Source organism: Rhinolophus sinicus, linkage group LG06, assembly GCF_036562045.2.
Source record: "Rhinolophus sinicus isolate RSC01 linkage group LG06, ASM3656204v1, whole genome shotgun sequence".
Lineage (NCBI taxonomy): Eukaryota > Metazoa > Chordata > Mammalia > Chiroptera > Rhinolophidae > Rhinolophus > Rhinolophus sinicus.
In genome coordinates, this window is record NC_133756.1 from 104,456,695 (window position 1) to 104,472,985 (window position 16,291).

A 16,291-nucleotide genomic window follows, 5' to 3' on the forward strand; every position below is an offset into this window, starting at 1 on the left:
GAGCGAAACATACTAACACATGAAAACACCAGCATGGCTCAGGGCACAGAGCACAACTGTGCTCTGGGTTATGGTTCCTCTTCCCACCCTCCCATCATACCTGGGAAAGAGGGAGCATACACCCAGGGCGCATCCAGGAGTCTCCCTAACAGGGCCTGGGAGAGTGAAGAGAGGCGGGCAGAGGTTTCGATTAAAATTCACTGTTTCTCTCAGAACAGAAGAAAGTAATATGCCGATGCAGTAAATTATTGCTGTGGAATTAATGGTCAGATAGAATAAAAGGGAAATTTATAACCTTAATCATCAATCTTTCTCTTTCTATGCATGCACGCACGCACGTACCTCCATCATCTGCTTTATTTACATGACTCTATCACCTCCCAAATAATTCTCAGTAATTTCCAGGAGCAGCTATTCCGGCAGCTGAGCTCCAGGGGCAGTCTCAATATCTAGGAAGACTGTCCCTCTTCTCCACCGCCCCAGGTGGGTCAGCCGGACACAGGAGCCCCATGGAAGTCAGGCACACCAGGAGCCACGCAAAATGACCAGGACCCTGACCCTTTAGGAGGCACCTCTCAGCCACCTGCCAGCCAGGCAGCCGTATCACTTCTCTTCTCTCCAGCTTGTGCCTGCTCAGTCCTCTCTCCCTTTTGCCAAAGTTCCCTATCCCTGGATGTAATTCAGTTTTGCAAAATCAGCCCCTGAAAATCCTTTTGCCAAGAAACAGTTGTATGAACTCAAAGATCTGAATCTCATAAATGGGATAAAACACTTGATGGTGCCTAACTAGCAGCTGGATCCATTGAAACTTGACTTAATTTGGGGGAAAAGGTTTCCTTCCTATTACTGACGGTGGTACCAGTTCCCACTTAGCTAAGTCTTTACAGTCCTATGATGTATCATCCAAAGACGGTGATCAGGGACACTGGTCTCAGTCCCAGGCATCTGCCAGTTCCTGGGGCATGTAACTGAGAATTGTATACTTTTAAGCGACGCCAAAGGGCTCAGAAAGCATTAATCTAGATATTAAGACATGGCTGCACAATCCCCAATAAGGTAAACAGGATTTTGTTTTCTTTTTCATCACTTTTATTTCAGGGAAGAAACAATCCACATAGTTATCTGTCAGAAGGCTGACTGACATTAAGCTGCAATAGGATTTGGAGCTGCTTAAGCATTTCAAGGGAATAAACCCTGGACCCCTCAAAATAATCTCTTCATGCTGTCTTCTTAGAACACTATTCAAGACTGACTCTGATGAGAATTTTGTGACCAGCCAAATCCTCTCCAAATGCTAAGAGTTGAAAAAATGATAACTTCATCCACATTCATTCTGTTTGAAGTTTTGTTATTGTTCTGCTCTTTTTTTTTTATATAACAGATTTTATTTCAAGTATTCATAGGACCTTCAAGATACAAAGAACCTGAAATCAGAGGGAAATGAGAGGAGGGAGGCTTTGGATTTCTTCTCCTTTTCATTCTGTCATTTTATTATGAATGATATGTATGTATGCATATATCTAGATATAGGTATATGCATACACACATTGTTTTTGAGTTAACAATACCATCACATCTCCATAACCAGTAATTCATTCTATACAGGGAGCTTTGTTTAGGGCCATATGTAATAAAGTCCTACAAAATATTTCACATTAGTTCCGTGATACTCAATGGGGGGCAATTTTACTCCCAGGGGACGTTCAACAATGTCTGGAGATAGTTTGGCTGTCACAACTAAGGGGAAGGATGCTACTGGCATCTCAAAGAGGCCAAAAGTGCTGCTAAATATCTTATAATGCATAGGACAGGCCCCAACAACAAAGACTTTCCCAATCCAAATGGTTAACAATATTGAGATTGATAAACTCTGAAGTTGGTACTTGCCTTCACCACCAGCACTGAAACAAAATCAAGCCACAGGAAGACAGAGCCAGAATCCAGACCAGGGGAGAGCAAGCTTTCCCTTCTGGTGGCCAACCTGACCAATCCTTCCACACCCTTGGAACACCTCCCACCCACCCCACCCCCCATCACCCCAGCCACAGCTGAGGGTTGATCAAATGGGGAAACACACAGCCTCCCCAGGGACATAATGACAGAGCAGAAAAGTTCCCTTTGTCCTTGTTCATTTGGAGCACAGGCACTGGGATGCAAAGGTCACCGCTGAATTTAAATAACCTTCCTATGATAAATCTGCATGAGCCCGATTTGTTCTTGGGGACGTGTTGGATTAAATGAACACAATTTAATGTTCTACAGGACAAGGCCTCCTTTCATGGCTGAAAGAAGGAGCCAGGATGATTTACAGTTTCATACATACTCATTTGCTACATTATCCCCTTTGCGCGCGTACTTATGAATATCAACTCATCATCCAGCAGCCATTTCCACCCATTCAGGAGAATTTAGCTTTCCATTAGGAAGGAATAAGGAATAAGAGACGGTAACATGAGATTTCTACAATGTTCACTGTGTAGAAAAAACACCAATATTTGTACCCTTGTACCTTCACCTTGCCTGTTTTCTTTTTAATCTCTGAGTTTATTCATGAAGTAATGTATCCTTCTGTTTTTCCAGGAAAAGGTGGTTTGCTAAGCAGATTATGACCAATCGAGGTTGTGCATAAACCTAAGGCTTAGCTTACTTAAGATACCAAATTATTTTGAGCACCAGTGCCTTATGAGTGACCTTTTTTTTATAATGATATAGTAATATATCAAATGTTTGTTTATTCATTAAAGTAGGTCTGAATTTCACTTTGGTAACAAATTCTGCTTAATTCTATATATTTGGAAATAATACAAGTGCATCCAAATATTACATAACCCGGTTTTATTAATTGCAAGACTTAGGAATCTCATGTTTTGCTCATGGACAATTAAAGAGACAGGCTTTTCATTTTTCTCCACTTCATAAAACAGGAAAAACAAGCAAGGATACGAGAGTTGATTGGGGGTCTGGGAGTGAAGCGACACTTTGAATTCACAGTCAAATCCCAAAACTCCAGCACTATAAGGTAAGAGTGGATGGATGAATTGAGAAGTCGGCTACCCTGCCCTCAGGTGCACCTCTCAGCACCCTGTGACCTCCCTCCTTTGTTTCTCTTGGATGCTGAAGTCCAGAGCCTTCCTAACCAGGCTCTCAGGGGAGCAACACCAGCCTCATCTGGGACCTTGTTAGAAATGCAAATCATTGCGTTCTACCCCAGCTCTCTGTAGTCTAACAAGCTTGCTCGGGGATTATTATCACGCTCAAGTATGGTCTAGATTCCTCTCTGTTACCTCTTCTGTTGACACTTACCCACTATGTCTTATACCATATACCAACAGGCAAGGTATATGGTATATGATATTGCTTAGAGTTGATTTAAAAAGTAAAGGTATACAATACTTGAATAAGCTCCTCTCGTGTTTTACTAGGGGAAAATGTCAAAACCCAAAGGAATCAATGGTAGAATTTGAGGTGTCCTGCAGCAGACACAACTTAGAAGACGATCTCCTCCTCTCAGCTCACCCAGTGGGGAGGGCAACTGGTCTGTCTACACATAAGGTACACTTGGGTCCTGTTTATCCCAAGATGTTCACAGAAAGTAAAAGACAGCTGAGCTTCACCTCCACTCAAATACAGGCGAAATACTGGTCACTCTGCCAGTGACCAGGGCCTGAGCCAAAGGGGGACATGGCACCTGCAGAAAGGAATTTAGAAAGCCCGTATCCTGCTTAACCAACCATCAGAAGATCTGGAGTAAACAAGGCTTGCTTTCACAGACACAGGCTCTCAACAGAGCATATGCTAATCCCGGATTTGTTTTAAGAGTGGCAAAAGAAAGAAGAAAGGGATCTCTCTTATGTATGTTTCTCCCTGTAAAAGTAGGCCTCTCAGAAGGAAGATATAAAAATACACATTTTAACATATTATAATATTACATAAAGGAAGAGGTCATCAAACCAAAAAACAGAAGAGATGCGCATATTTGCTACCTCTAATTTCTTCCAATACTCCAGACATGAATGAGTCTTTTACAATTCCTTTCCTAAAGATATAATGCCTCTCAAACTAGGCCCAGTAGCAAAGGATGGGTTTCAAGGTCAATTAACTTGTTTATATTCTCTGGGTAGTCTTCTGGCTTTTCTCTCTGCAGGGCCTACTTCAAGTCTGTGAAGTCCTGTCCCAACCCCTCTGTGGGGACAGAGCCCCAGAAAGTAGTTTACAGGCTCTCGGCCTCACGTGGAGGAGTGCTGGCTCGGGTAGTAGATGGCCGTCAGCTGTGGCTGATTGGCCGTCAGCTGTAGCCAGTTAGCCAATTAGCCGCTAATATAACTGCTGCGGCTACGGAGGAGAGTGGAGGAGAGTGAAAGAGAGTCGTCAGTGGGTTGCAGACAAAACGGACAGCAGGTCACACGTCCAGTGAACCCAGCCTCCAGTGAGACCGTAGTGGTATGACTCCCCGACCTATGGCTCCGTGGGTGTTCCTTTTTGGCCTCACCATATCCTGCGTTTTTGTATGGGGAGCGGGACCAGAGACCCTGCAGGCCTCCCCGCACAACACCCTCTCACACCAGCTGGCAGTGACCACCCCGCTCTGACACATTACCCTGTTCACAGCTTACATGCCACTGAGCATTTATTTTTTATAAAAACGGCCTTACACTCTTGCTCAAGCACATCACATGTGTCATTCCTATATTTTTCCATGAGACTAAACTCCCTAAGTGCAGAAACAGCCTTATACATACTTCTGTTATATCACCCATCCCGCCAACATCTGGGATCTAGAACAGTAGCGATACACAGTAGCGCACCATACACTTTATAAGACTGAATGGAAGGCTCCAGTGCTACATATCAACTAGTAAAAGAAGACATTGCTCTCTTTCAAGTACACCTTCCTCCAAAGACAGTGGAGTTGTATGCCTGCGGCTTACACAAGCTTCATTCCAGTGGAGAATACAAGATGCTTAACACCACCACCCCCAACAAGCATTCATTGAGTGCTCTACCAAATGCTGGCGTTGTGCTAAGTGGATTCCTTCCTATAGACGTGGCTAAAATAAACATTCCAAAACCCTAGAGGAATTTCCTACACCTGTTCCTGGATGACCAATCAATGGCCATGCAAGGAAGCATTTAAGTCCTGGTTTACCCAAAGAAACAAGTGAACACCACCTGTTGGGTATCTGCTGTTCAGAACACACGGGCAGGCCTCTAGTCACTGACTAGCGAAGACGCATATGCAAGGAGGCTGTATTTGATTGGATTCAACTGCTCAGCCTGGAATTAATCAAGGGTTTTCTGTACAGGCCAGAAAGAACGTCGCAGCCTGACAGCTTTTGTTTTTCTTTTTAAGCCACAGGAATTACTGAAGGAGGTCCACAGACTACTGATTCTATGTGATTTTAAGTCTGTTAGAATAAAAAAGCAGTTTTTTGGGTAGAGAACAGAGTGTTCAATGGAGAAATCTCTCTCCCTTCTTGCGTCCAGGACATCTGTTATCTGAAGCAATCTGTGGACCCTAAGTATTGATATTATTTGACTTCACATTAATCATTTTAATCTTTATTTATTATGTAGCACATTGCCAAAACAACTCACAAAAAACTTCCATAAATTTCAGCTCTACCACAGAGGAAGAAATGAAAGGTCAGTTTTATAGAGTCCACCTCCAATTTTTAGTTGAAAAACTCGAAGCACAAGTCTTTCCTAACTATACCGGGTAGGTACATCCCCAGCTTCATTACTGAAAAATGTTACATCAACATAACTATTTCAGGCAAATGACTTTAGAGACAGGAAGAGATCCCCAAAATTAAAGTGTCTCTTTAACGAGTTAGTTGAGCTGGCTGAAGTTTGCTCCGTAGACATCATGACAGTTAGGGCAACAAGCTTAACAAGAATTACACCAGGCTTGGGGTTCTGTGAATCTCAAAAGAAACAGACATAGTAATAACATGATTGTTGTAGAGCTTTGTAGTTGACCAACAGACTTCAAACACATCATGGCATTCAGTCCTTTACCAGCAACCCCTGTGAAGTTAAGTAAAGTCATTGTCATTTCCCAGATAAGAATCTGAGGCCCCAGGAGATAACATGACTTGCCTGTAATCAGAGGTAAAGCAGCCAGGATGGGCTATCAACCTGCATGGCAGAGCTGCAATGTGCCAGGCACCACGCCAAGCATTTCACATAAGGACTCCCATATTCCTTGCAATAACCCTTTCTCGCTGAAAACTGAAATTCACAAAGTTTCAATCACTTGCCCAAGTGCACAAAGCTGGTGAGGCCAGGACTGTCTGATGTAGTCTGTGTTTTCCTGTTTCCCAGGTAAGAAGTGCAGAGCAAGGATTTGAAACCCAGGACATATAATCTCAAACGTTACCTCCTTCATGGAGCTCTCCTTCACCATCACTCTTGGCAATCTCAGATTGAGTGAAACTCCTCTACCATAATCAATTACTGCATTCCTTCACTGTATCGTAAATATTTGTTAATTATTTTAATTGCATGTACCCTTGAGTCCCTGAAAAACTTGAACCACATTTTAATTTTATAACTCTATATATTAGATCTTTCTTTGGAAACCGGTAGGCACAACAGATGCTTGGTGAGTGAATAAATGGATACACCAAGTCCAGTGTTTCCTTATCAAGTGTCTGAGAATTACCAAGTATGCTATATTTATTTTAGGCAATTAAAAAAGTTAACCTAAAATGTTATTCCTGGCACAAATGCTTTTAAAGAATCTATGACAAGAACAGAGAAATTATAAATATGATTAAGGCTCTTATTTGGCAAGATAGGCCAAGTTATAACGCAATCCTTTCTGAACATTCATGTGTAAATTTTCAAAAGCTGTATAAAAGATAGCTTTAGTTACATGAGTCTACATGCTCTCTGCACATAATGTGTATTCTGTGCTCTTCACATCCAACCCAAATTCTTCCCTGTGATGTTTATTCTTTCTTTATTTTCAGTGGTAAGTGGAGGAGAACAGTTGAAAACTGCCCTTCTGCGATGTCTTTAAACTTACAGGATGCTGGGCTCACTGTTAATGATTCGAGTGGCAATGGACTCAAGAGGGAAGATGTAAAAGCTGACTTGGGGTGTGTCAGATTCCACAGGGGCTGTGAAATGTAAAGATGCTGGTGCCCTATCTTCTTACTGTGACTTTTTTTTTGGTCACGGTTCTCTCTTGACTTTCTGAAGTATCTGAATTCATTTATCTGTCACCATACTATACGGAGCTCTTTGTTATAGTAAGAAAGAATCAGGAGGGACTTCCCAGCACAGCTCAGGGGTGTTCAGGTGCATGAGCACTTTTGTCTACTTCCCAGGGCTCTGAAAGGTTGGGCTAAGCTCCAAATCTCTGAGACTTCTCCTTTAAGTTCAAGCAGGTCTCATTTATACATTGATAGCTGATGACCACTCTTTGTCTTACAATGAAATGCAAATTAAATCCCAATTCAACACTGTCAGAATGCTTAACTCCGCTTAACAAAATGACTGACCCACTCATAATTAGAGAAAATCAATAGTTTTAAAAAACCTTGGCATTCTCTTCAAATTATGTTAATGGGAACCAGACATTTATAAAATGCTTGGGGTCAGCTGTATGTTTCTACTTTAACAAACATAAGCAGGAGAAATACCTATCAACCCGAGCAGTAGTTTTTTCAGAAACCTGAGAGTGTCTACACCAACAAATATCAACCTACCCTAACATTTTACCAGTATCAACTCGCTTGCCCAGGATGAGATAGCTATAGCACCATTTTTACATTCTTCTAAATTTCAATTAATCAAAATTGTACCATCACAACCCTCACTGACTGTTTTACTCCCTTGTTAAGATCAAATAGAGGCAAATCACAAGACAACAATGAACTGAGACATACTCCACAAAGCATTTTCCTCCTGTATGTACTTGTCTCAGAATGCAGTCAACCAAATTCCACATCTGCCCTTTCTGATCCTATTCAACAAATTAAGTGTTCATTACAATGTCTGGGAAGTTTTTAAGCAAAAAAACGCCAGAAAATTAAAGATTGAGACAACGGAAGTTCTTCTAAACATTGACATTTCATTGATGGGTAGGTAGGAATCATAACAAATCTGGGGCTTAAAGTTAAGGCTCTAAGGAGATCATTTACAGAAAGCTGGACTAAAACCAAGTAAGGAAGAAGTTCCCAGAAAGAGGGGTGTCACAAGCCCAGCTTACCCACAGAACCCAGCATAGGCCAGGTTACTCTTTCCCAGGAAAGAGAAAGGCAGCAGTGGGCCTTCTGAGTACCCTGGGAACCACTTTTTATTTTTATGAGGAAAGCAAATCCAAGGCTTTCTGTGAAAGCCTCTGGTTTTTATTAAATCACTTCACCTTGGTATCAGCTGAAATTAAAATATACCAACCCGACAAGCAGAACGCTCACCTTTTCAGAAACTACCCCCAGAAAGGAGGATACTGTTCTCCACACAATAAAATAAATAAGGGGATAAATAAAATAGTATGAATAGCAAGTGTCAGGCGGATGGATATAAAAGTTGGACTACCAATTTCTAAAAAGTTATAGGAGCATTCCCTTACCTGTTTTCATGTCGATGGCAAAAAAGTTCTGAGGATTCCCGCTTGTAATCCTGTATGTCAGTTTTTCATTGGAACTAGAGTCAGGATCCTCAGCCTGGATCTGAATGACAGACACCTCCTTTGGAGAGTTTTCCATGACAACAGGATAATAAATAGGTTCCGAGGTCAGCGGGGCGTTGTCGTTCACATCTTCAATTTCAATGTAGACCTCGATAGTGGAATAGAGTGGAACAACACCCCGATCGGTGGCATATACTGTCAGCCAGTATGACCCCATTGTCTCTCGATCAAGAATGTCTGCAGTAGAGATGACTCCTATGAGAAAACAGAGAGAGCATGACTGCTACTGCAAAACAGAAGACACTAAGTAAATCATCCCAAATCAGGAGAGCTGTGCTAAGTAATCTTGGCCTATGAAAAAGAAAGAAAGGAGAAATCCAAAATATGAGATTACATTAAGATGTTTCTCCTTACGTAAGAAAATTATTTTCTGCAAAACCACATTAAATAGTTCTTCCACCACTTGGAAAGTATAGTAACATTCATAAATATTTTATTTGAATTTCACAGATAGACATAGCTCAACACATGCATACACAACACAGAAGAGACAACAAGAAGCAAATAAGAACAGGTAGGGCATGGTCTAAACACTTCCCCTGCTGCATGGGATAGTAGAGCAATATCAGGTCACTATCTCCATTTGACCTGATATTGAATTGATTTCCTTCGCAATAAAATCCTCTCCCAGGGTAAATTATTTTATGTGTTCATTCACAAAAATGTAAAAGGCCTTTCAGATGTTCTTCTGCCTAGTAGGATGAAAAGTATTTTGCATGCAGAGATGTAAGCCTTCTTTATACTGTTTCCCTCAAAATCCAATGTCACAGTTATTCCAAACAATCAGAAAAGAAGCCGTACCAATACACTTTCTGAATGGACTCTAACCCCCTCAAGAACTCTACAGAGGGTACTGAGCAAACTCTGAGCCACTTTGAAAGATACTCTTGGATAATCATTTTAAATTAGGAGCAGAAAAATGCCCAATCTGTTCCCTCCCACCTTTCTCATTTCATGGTTGAAACAAGTGCAAACGAGGAAATCAGATGTCTGCCAGAAAAGCCAGAGAAAACACAACGCTCTTCAATGTTTCCAGCCCTCACCCAAATCATTAATCTACAGAAACTTCCTACTGGAACAGGACCATAAGCTTTTCCACTGCGATGGGGAAACTCGGGACTCAGCTTACAAAAACTCTAAAAGTAGTCAGGATACTCATGGAAGGCATGAAATTCATGTTATACTCTAAAAGACATCCATGGAAAAAGTCAAGAAACACTTCTCCAATTCTGGCCTGAATCCTCTATCTTCTATATTTCTGTTGGACTGTATCAGGCACACAATTTGGCCTACAGACCCTGCATAAGCAAACTGCCAAGTACAGCACCTGGGAGGGTGGAAGGTCCAAAAACAGTTAGGCTGAAATACTTAGTTGCATAAAACTCAGAACAGCTAAACCATTCAAAAGAGATAACCCAAATGACACTGAAGTTTCAGTTCCAAAGTGATCCACCAAAGAGTCCTGCACAGTGTTATGCCATGCAACAAAAGCTAATCTTAAATATTCTCGATGGAAATATATAAAACATAATGGGTTCCTGTAGATTCATGGGTGATACCTAGAAGTCAGAAACAAAAATGCTCATATAACATTAGAAGAGTATATACCAGGTAGCAGATAAAAGAGAAAAACCGGAAAATTTAAAAAAACAAAAAATGATTGTAAACATGAGGCTATTATGTCCATTAACTGAGTGAACAACAGGCAGCCTTATAAACTGGGTTGAGACAAGACAGAATGTCAACATGAACTTAAGGTCCAGAGAAGGCTCTGAGAGCTAGAGACCTGGCCAGGTGTGAAAACATCTATGAGGACAGGGCACAGTCCTGTCACAAAACCATGGCCAGTCTGGTGGAATACTCGCAGCAGTCACAGCCCCATGCGACCATGTGGACATGGGTTGTGCTTGCCACCCAGGGAAACTGGAGCTCGTCAAATCAGATGGCCAAGTGCCTGGAATGAAGACAAAGAGTAGGCAGGAAGGATTTGGGATGAGACATAGGTTGCAAAAACTGTGCTAAAGGTGTTGGGAAGCACCTCTTAAATGACACCTGTGAATTCAATTCATAAGCCTCTCCTGGACCCTATGCTGGACACTGGAGAAGCAGAGATAAATGAGAGAGGATCTCTGTCTTCACAGGACTCACAATCGTGCTGAGAAGACAGCTCTAGAATGAGGAGATCTGCACTTAGGGGATAACTGCACAGCCAACAGACAGGAGGGTTCAGTCTCATCTGGTAGAGACTGACACTGGAAAGGTAAACAATCTGGAGACAGAAGGGGGTGGGAGGCAAGTGAAATGGCATTTACTGAGCATCTGTGATGTGCTATTATAAGACTTCCCCATAATGCAAATTTTATAATTCTCTTTTATAGATGAGGGCCTCAGGTCTCAAATGTGAGTAGGTAACTTGCCCAAAGTCCCATGGCTAATTGCAGAAGAACCCAGGTCTGTGTGCCTCGAATGTTCTATTTTCAGATCCAGACTCCATTACTTACTACCTGTTTGACACTGGACAAGGTGTTTAAAACAAGCAAACCTAGGTTTACTACCCATCTCTCAGTGTTGTGGTGATAATGTAATTAAATGTAAGCCAAGAGTTTGCCAATATGCTTACAACATAGGAGATGCTGAGTATAAGTTAAATCAATATGAATCCAAAGCAATATCAAAAGCCTTGTAAATAGTGACCACACCCTAAAGCAAAGGACAATCTTGACAGAAGTTTGGAATAGACTATCATGTTAGATTCTTTTTATTCTCTAATCATGTGGCATTCCTGCACAGTCTTTGTGACTTACCCATGACATACCCTTTCATGAAAATACCTGGCCTGATTTGGGAACAGCAAATTAAGGCCACTAACAAGATCATGCATCTCAATAAGCAACAACGTCAAAGAAGCTGGGTCAGCTCTGCTTGTACTTAGCCTGGCACCCACCACACACACACTCACTCACATGCACACAGACTTGCAGTCACAGAACTGCTTTGTGATGGCTGAAGTCACTTAAGTCTCTTTTCTTGTACCTGTCAGACTGGAAAATGATCTATCAGAGACTTTGGACATTAAATGATTTTGAGAAATCCTTAGATGAAAGGCATCCACTAATGCAAATTAAAATACATGGGTGGAATTTCACTCTATTTTTTAAATGAAGGATCAGACATGTCCACTAGAAATTAGAATCTCTCTCATTAAGATAAGCTATGTTTATGGCTGTATTTACTCAATAACTGGAAGTGTGAATGAGTATTGTGGAACAGAGTGTTCAGGCATCAATCTCAAGATCCAACATTTGAGGACAAAATAAAAATAAAGACTCTGAAATGTGTTAATAGTAATTATAAGATTCATCTAAGGCTCCGTATTAACCATATCTACAACCAATATCCAGTGACAGCATTTACTTACTTACTTTTATGCTCTCACAGCTAATTATCTACATGGTCACAACTAAAAATGAAATCCATATGATCTTTTTTATGAAGCAAAAACTCTTTCGAGGTTGCCTCAGGATTACTCAAGTCATGTCATGAGCCCTTTAGCTCATGCGTTCTTATTACTTTTTTAAGCTGAGGTATAATTGACATATAATAAACTATGCATATTTAAAGTAAATAATTTGGAATGTTTTAATACCCATGAATCCATTATTACAATCAAGATAACAAACATAACCATTATGCGTAAAAGTATCCTCCTTGCCATTTTTAATCCCAATTATAAATGTTCCCAATTCTCCCTACTGCCAGGCACCAGATTAGCTTTCCGTTACTAAGGATTCATTTGCATTTTCTAGAATTTTATAGAAATAGAGTCATACAGATATACTCTTTTTGCCTGGCTTCTTTCACTCTGAATAATTATTTTGAGATTAATCCATGTTCTATATATAGCAATACATCATTCCATTCTATTTGTAAGTACTATTGCATTGCATGGGTATAACACAATTTTTTAAAACAGTTGAATTGTTAAGGGATATTTAGGTTGTTTTCCGTTTTCAGATGTTACAGATAAAACTGCAAAAACATTCATATACAAGTTTTGTATAGAAGTATTGTTAATACTCTTAAATAATCGTAAAAGTAGAATGGCTATGTTATATGGCAGGGCTATGTCTGCACCATTTTATTAATACATTCCCACCAACAGTAAACGTGGGGCATTCCAGTTGGTCCATGTCCTCACTTGTGGCATACTTGGCGTGGTCACTTGCCTTAATTTTAGGCATCCTAATGGGTATAAACAGTGGCATCTCGTAGTTTCAATTTGCATCTTCAGATCATGTTGAGCGTCTTTAAAGGTGCTTATTTCCATCTGCATATCTTGTTTGGTTCAGTATTTAAACTGTTTATCCATTTTTTTAAATTGAGTGGTTTTCTTATTATTAAAATTTGAGTTCTTTGTATGCGAATAAAATTTCTTTATCAGATAAGTGATTTGCAGATATTTTCCTCCAGTCTGTGGTTTGTCTTTCCATTCTCTTCATAACATCTTTTGAAGAACAGAAATTTTAATTTTGATGACATCCAACTTATGAATTTTTCGTTTGTAGAGCATGCTTTTGGTATCTAAGAAATCTTTGCCTAATCTAAGATCACAAAGATATTCTCCCACATTTCCTTCTAGAATTCAATAATCATAGGTTTTATATTTATATCCATGGTCAATTTTTAGTTAATGTTTGTATATGGTGCAATGTATGGATCTAAGCTCATTCTTTTTATATGTAAATATTCATTGTTCCAGCCCATTTGTTGAAAAGGCTATCTTTTTTCTCTACTGAATTCCCTCTGTATTTTTGTCAAAAATCAGTTGATCATATAAGTAAGTAGGAGTCTATTTCTGAACTCTCCATTCTGTTCCATTGATCTATTTGTCTGTCTTTACTCTGATATCACACTGTGTTAAAGTAGCTTCATAACAAGTCTTGAAATCGGGAAGTTAAGTCTTGTTGGTTTGTTCTTTTTTTCAAAGTTGTTTGGGCTATTCCAGAACCTCTGTGTTTCCATATAAATTGTAGCATTAGCTTTAAAATCCATATAAATTTATAAAAACCTACTGTGATTTTGACTGGGATTGCATTGACTCTACACATCATTTTGGACAGAACTGACATCTTAACAACTATGAGACTAGTGATTCTTAAATCTCTCCCTTTATTTATGTCTTCTTTTATTTCTCTAAGCAATGCTTTACAGTTCTACTATACAGATCTTGCAGATCTTTTGTCAAATTTATCCCTAAGTGCTTCATATTTTTCATGCTAGGTAATGACATTATTATTTTAATTTCAATGTTTGTTGTCAGTATATAAATAATTGATTTTTGTATGTTGATCTTATATCCTGTAACATTATTAAACTCACTTATTAGTTGTGACAGAGTTTTTACAAATTCCACAGCATTTTCTACACAGATGATCATATTATCTCCAAATCAAAACAGTTTTACAACCACTATCATCACTACCATCATCTCCACATCAACACTATTCAATCATTGTGTGCTGGTACCATGTATGGTTAAGTGCAATAAGTGCATTCTTCATTATATTTTCTAAACTCCTCATTCATTCAGCAAATGTTTATTGGTGCCAAGCACTCATGAGGTAGTTACTATTTTTATCCCTATGCTACAGATAAGAAAACAGAGATTTAGGTTAAGTAACTTGCCATTGATGACTCAGCCAGTAAATAAAAGATCTAGTTGTCAAATCCTGCTCTGTCAAACTTGAGACCAGTTGTTAACCAAAACACTATATTGTCTTCTTAATCCCTATGGATATCAAACTTTCATAGTATCTTGTGTCTAAAGAATTTTTTTCTCCTCTGATAGAGAAATGTCATTAACTGGGCAAACAACATTGAGTTAATATTATATTTCTCATATGTGTTCTTCATTATTGACTGTAGAAACCATCAAAACGTATTTCTTGGTATGCCTTTGTAGACTATAAAAAAATACTCATTCTCTGCAAAGAGAGTCTGTTTTGATTTATAAAAATACGTACAATATAATGTGACATATTCTTGGTCCTTTATCCCACACAGTCCTGAAATGTTGATCTCCAGGAGTCTCCTTCCATCTGCCTGTTACAGAAAGTAGGTTCTATAAGGAGAGTCTCTGTCTGGTTGCTTAAAACAGAGCCTGGCATGTAGCTGACAATAGATAAATACGTGTTCATGAATGAGATAACACCTGACACTGAATCAGCAATACATTAGTTGGCATCACTGATGAGATGTCAGCCTCACTCAAATCAGACCTCAAACGGATTTGAAAGATCACTAGATATATCCGACCCTCTAACGAAAGCATCCCTCCCACAATATCCTTGACCAAGCACCCAAGTTCTGCTCTGAGTCTGATAACAGGGTCCTCAGTATTTACTAGGGAGTTTCAGCTAATGTGACGTTCTTCACACTGAGGCAGATTTCGGTCTTTCTAATTTCGATTGCTATTTCTACCTGCACACCACCCCCCACCACCACCTCATATCCAAGAATAAAAAGAACAAGCTGCAAACCACCCTTCACCTGTAACAGCTCTTCAAATATCAGAAAATGACCCTCTCTTTCCAGGGCTTTTCTTCTCCAGTCTAAGAATTTCATCCTCATGTGCCATGTAAGCTTCTAGTCTTTTCTTCCTCCTCATCTCTGTCTCTGAATCAACAGAACAGAGTATGGCCTCTGTCCATTCACAAAAGTGAATGGAGTGGAGGGGTAGACATGGGTGAGTAATGTATCTTATTAAAAAAATAAACCATTCACAGTGAGCTTCTAGCATATTCAGCAGAGAAACCCAAGTGGAATATTCCAGATGTGGACTACTTTTATCCTTCACATTTGCATCTATCACAGACATGCTCAAAGCAGATTCAATTGAGATGTTCAAATTTCATGCTGATATATATGAAAATGTCATTTAAAAAATTCTTCAGAGATACAGTTGAGAGTTTTTATACTCTCTATTTTTGAGATAGGCTTATGTTTATAAAATTTTTCTTTTCCTGTTTCATCTTTATTTGCTGTATAATAAAGGTAGTGGCAGAGAAGAATTCTTTAGGCATCTTAAAATTTAAGCATATACACAAACAGATACACAACCAGTATATATGTATGTATGTATATATGCATGTACTCGTATGTATGTATGAGAACTGTAAACAGCTTGAACTGAAAGTAGTTGATCCCAGCATGAAGCATATGTTACTACAATTGTTCTTTTTTATTCACAAATATTAGAAAAAAATACGTACAGTGTTCTCAGCAAATAAGCTCTAAATATTGGAGATGAAAGGGGAAAATGTATGGCGCTGTTCAGAATCAGATGACTATTATCTGCTGGGTTACTTACCTTATCTACTTTCCACCCATATCCCCAAATGCCACATCCCAAGTCTCAAATGACATCCTGTCCCAAAAGAATGACACTGAACACCCACAGCTGCTCTAAAACAACCTGTCAACAAAATAGTTCAAGGAATGCTTTGGGAGTCATATGCTTGTAACATGATGAAAATCATTGTGCATAGGTAAGTATTATAGATTCTGAGGCAGTTATAAAAAAAAGACAAA

The 16,291-nt window shown here is 39.5% G+C and overlaps 1 protein-coding gene across 6 annotated transcripts in view; it reads right to left on the minus strand.

The window, feature by feature from the left end:
• Nucleotides 1-16,291, minus strand: part of FAT3 (FAT atypical cadherin 3) — a 633,732-nt gene that overhangs the window by 347,445 nt on the left and 269,996 nt on the right. For all 6 annotated transcript variants that reach the window (XM_074335616.1, XM_074335615.1, XM_019737552.2 and 3 more), the window contains exon 3: nt 8,582-8,896. In XM_074335616.1, the coding sequence (XP_074191717.1) occupies nt 8,582-8,896 (315 nt within the window). The remainder of the gene's footprint in view (nt 1-8,581; nt 8,897-16,291) is intronic.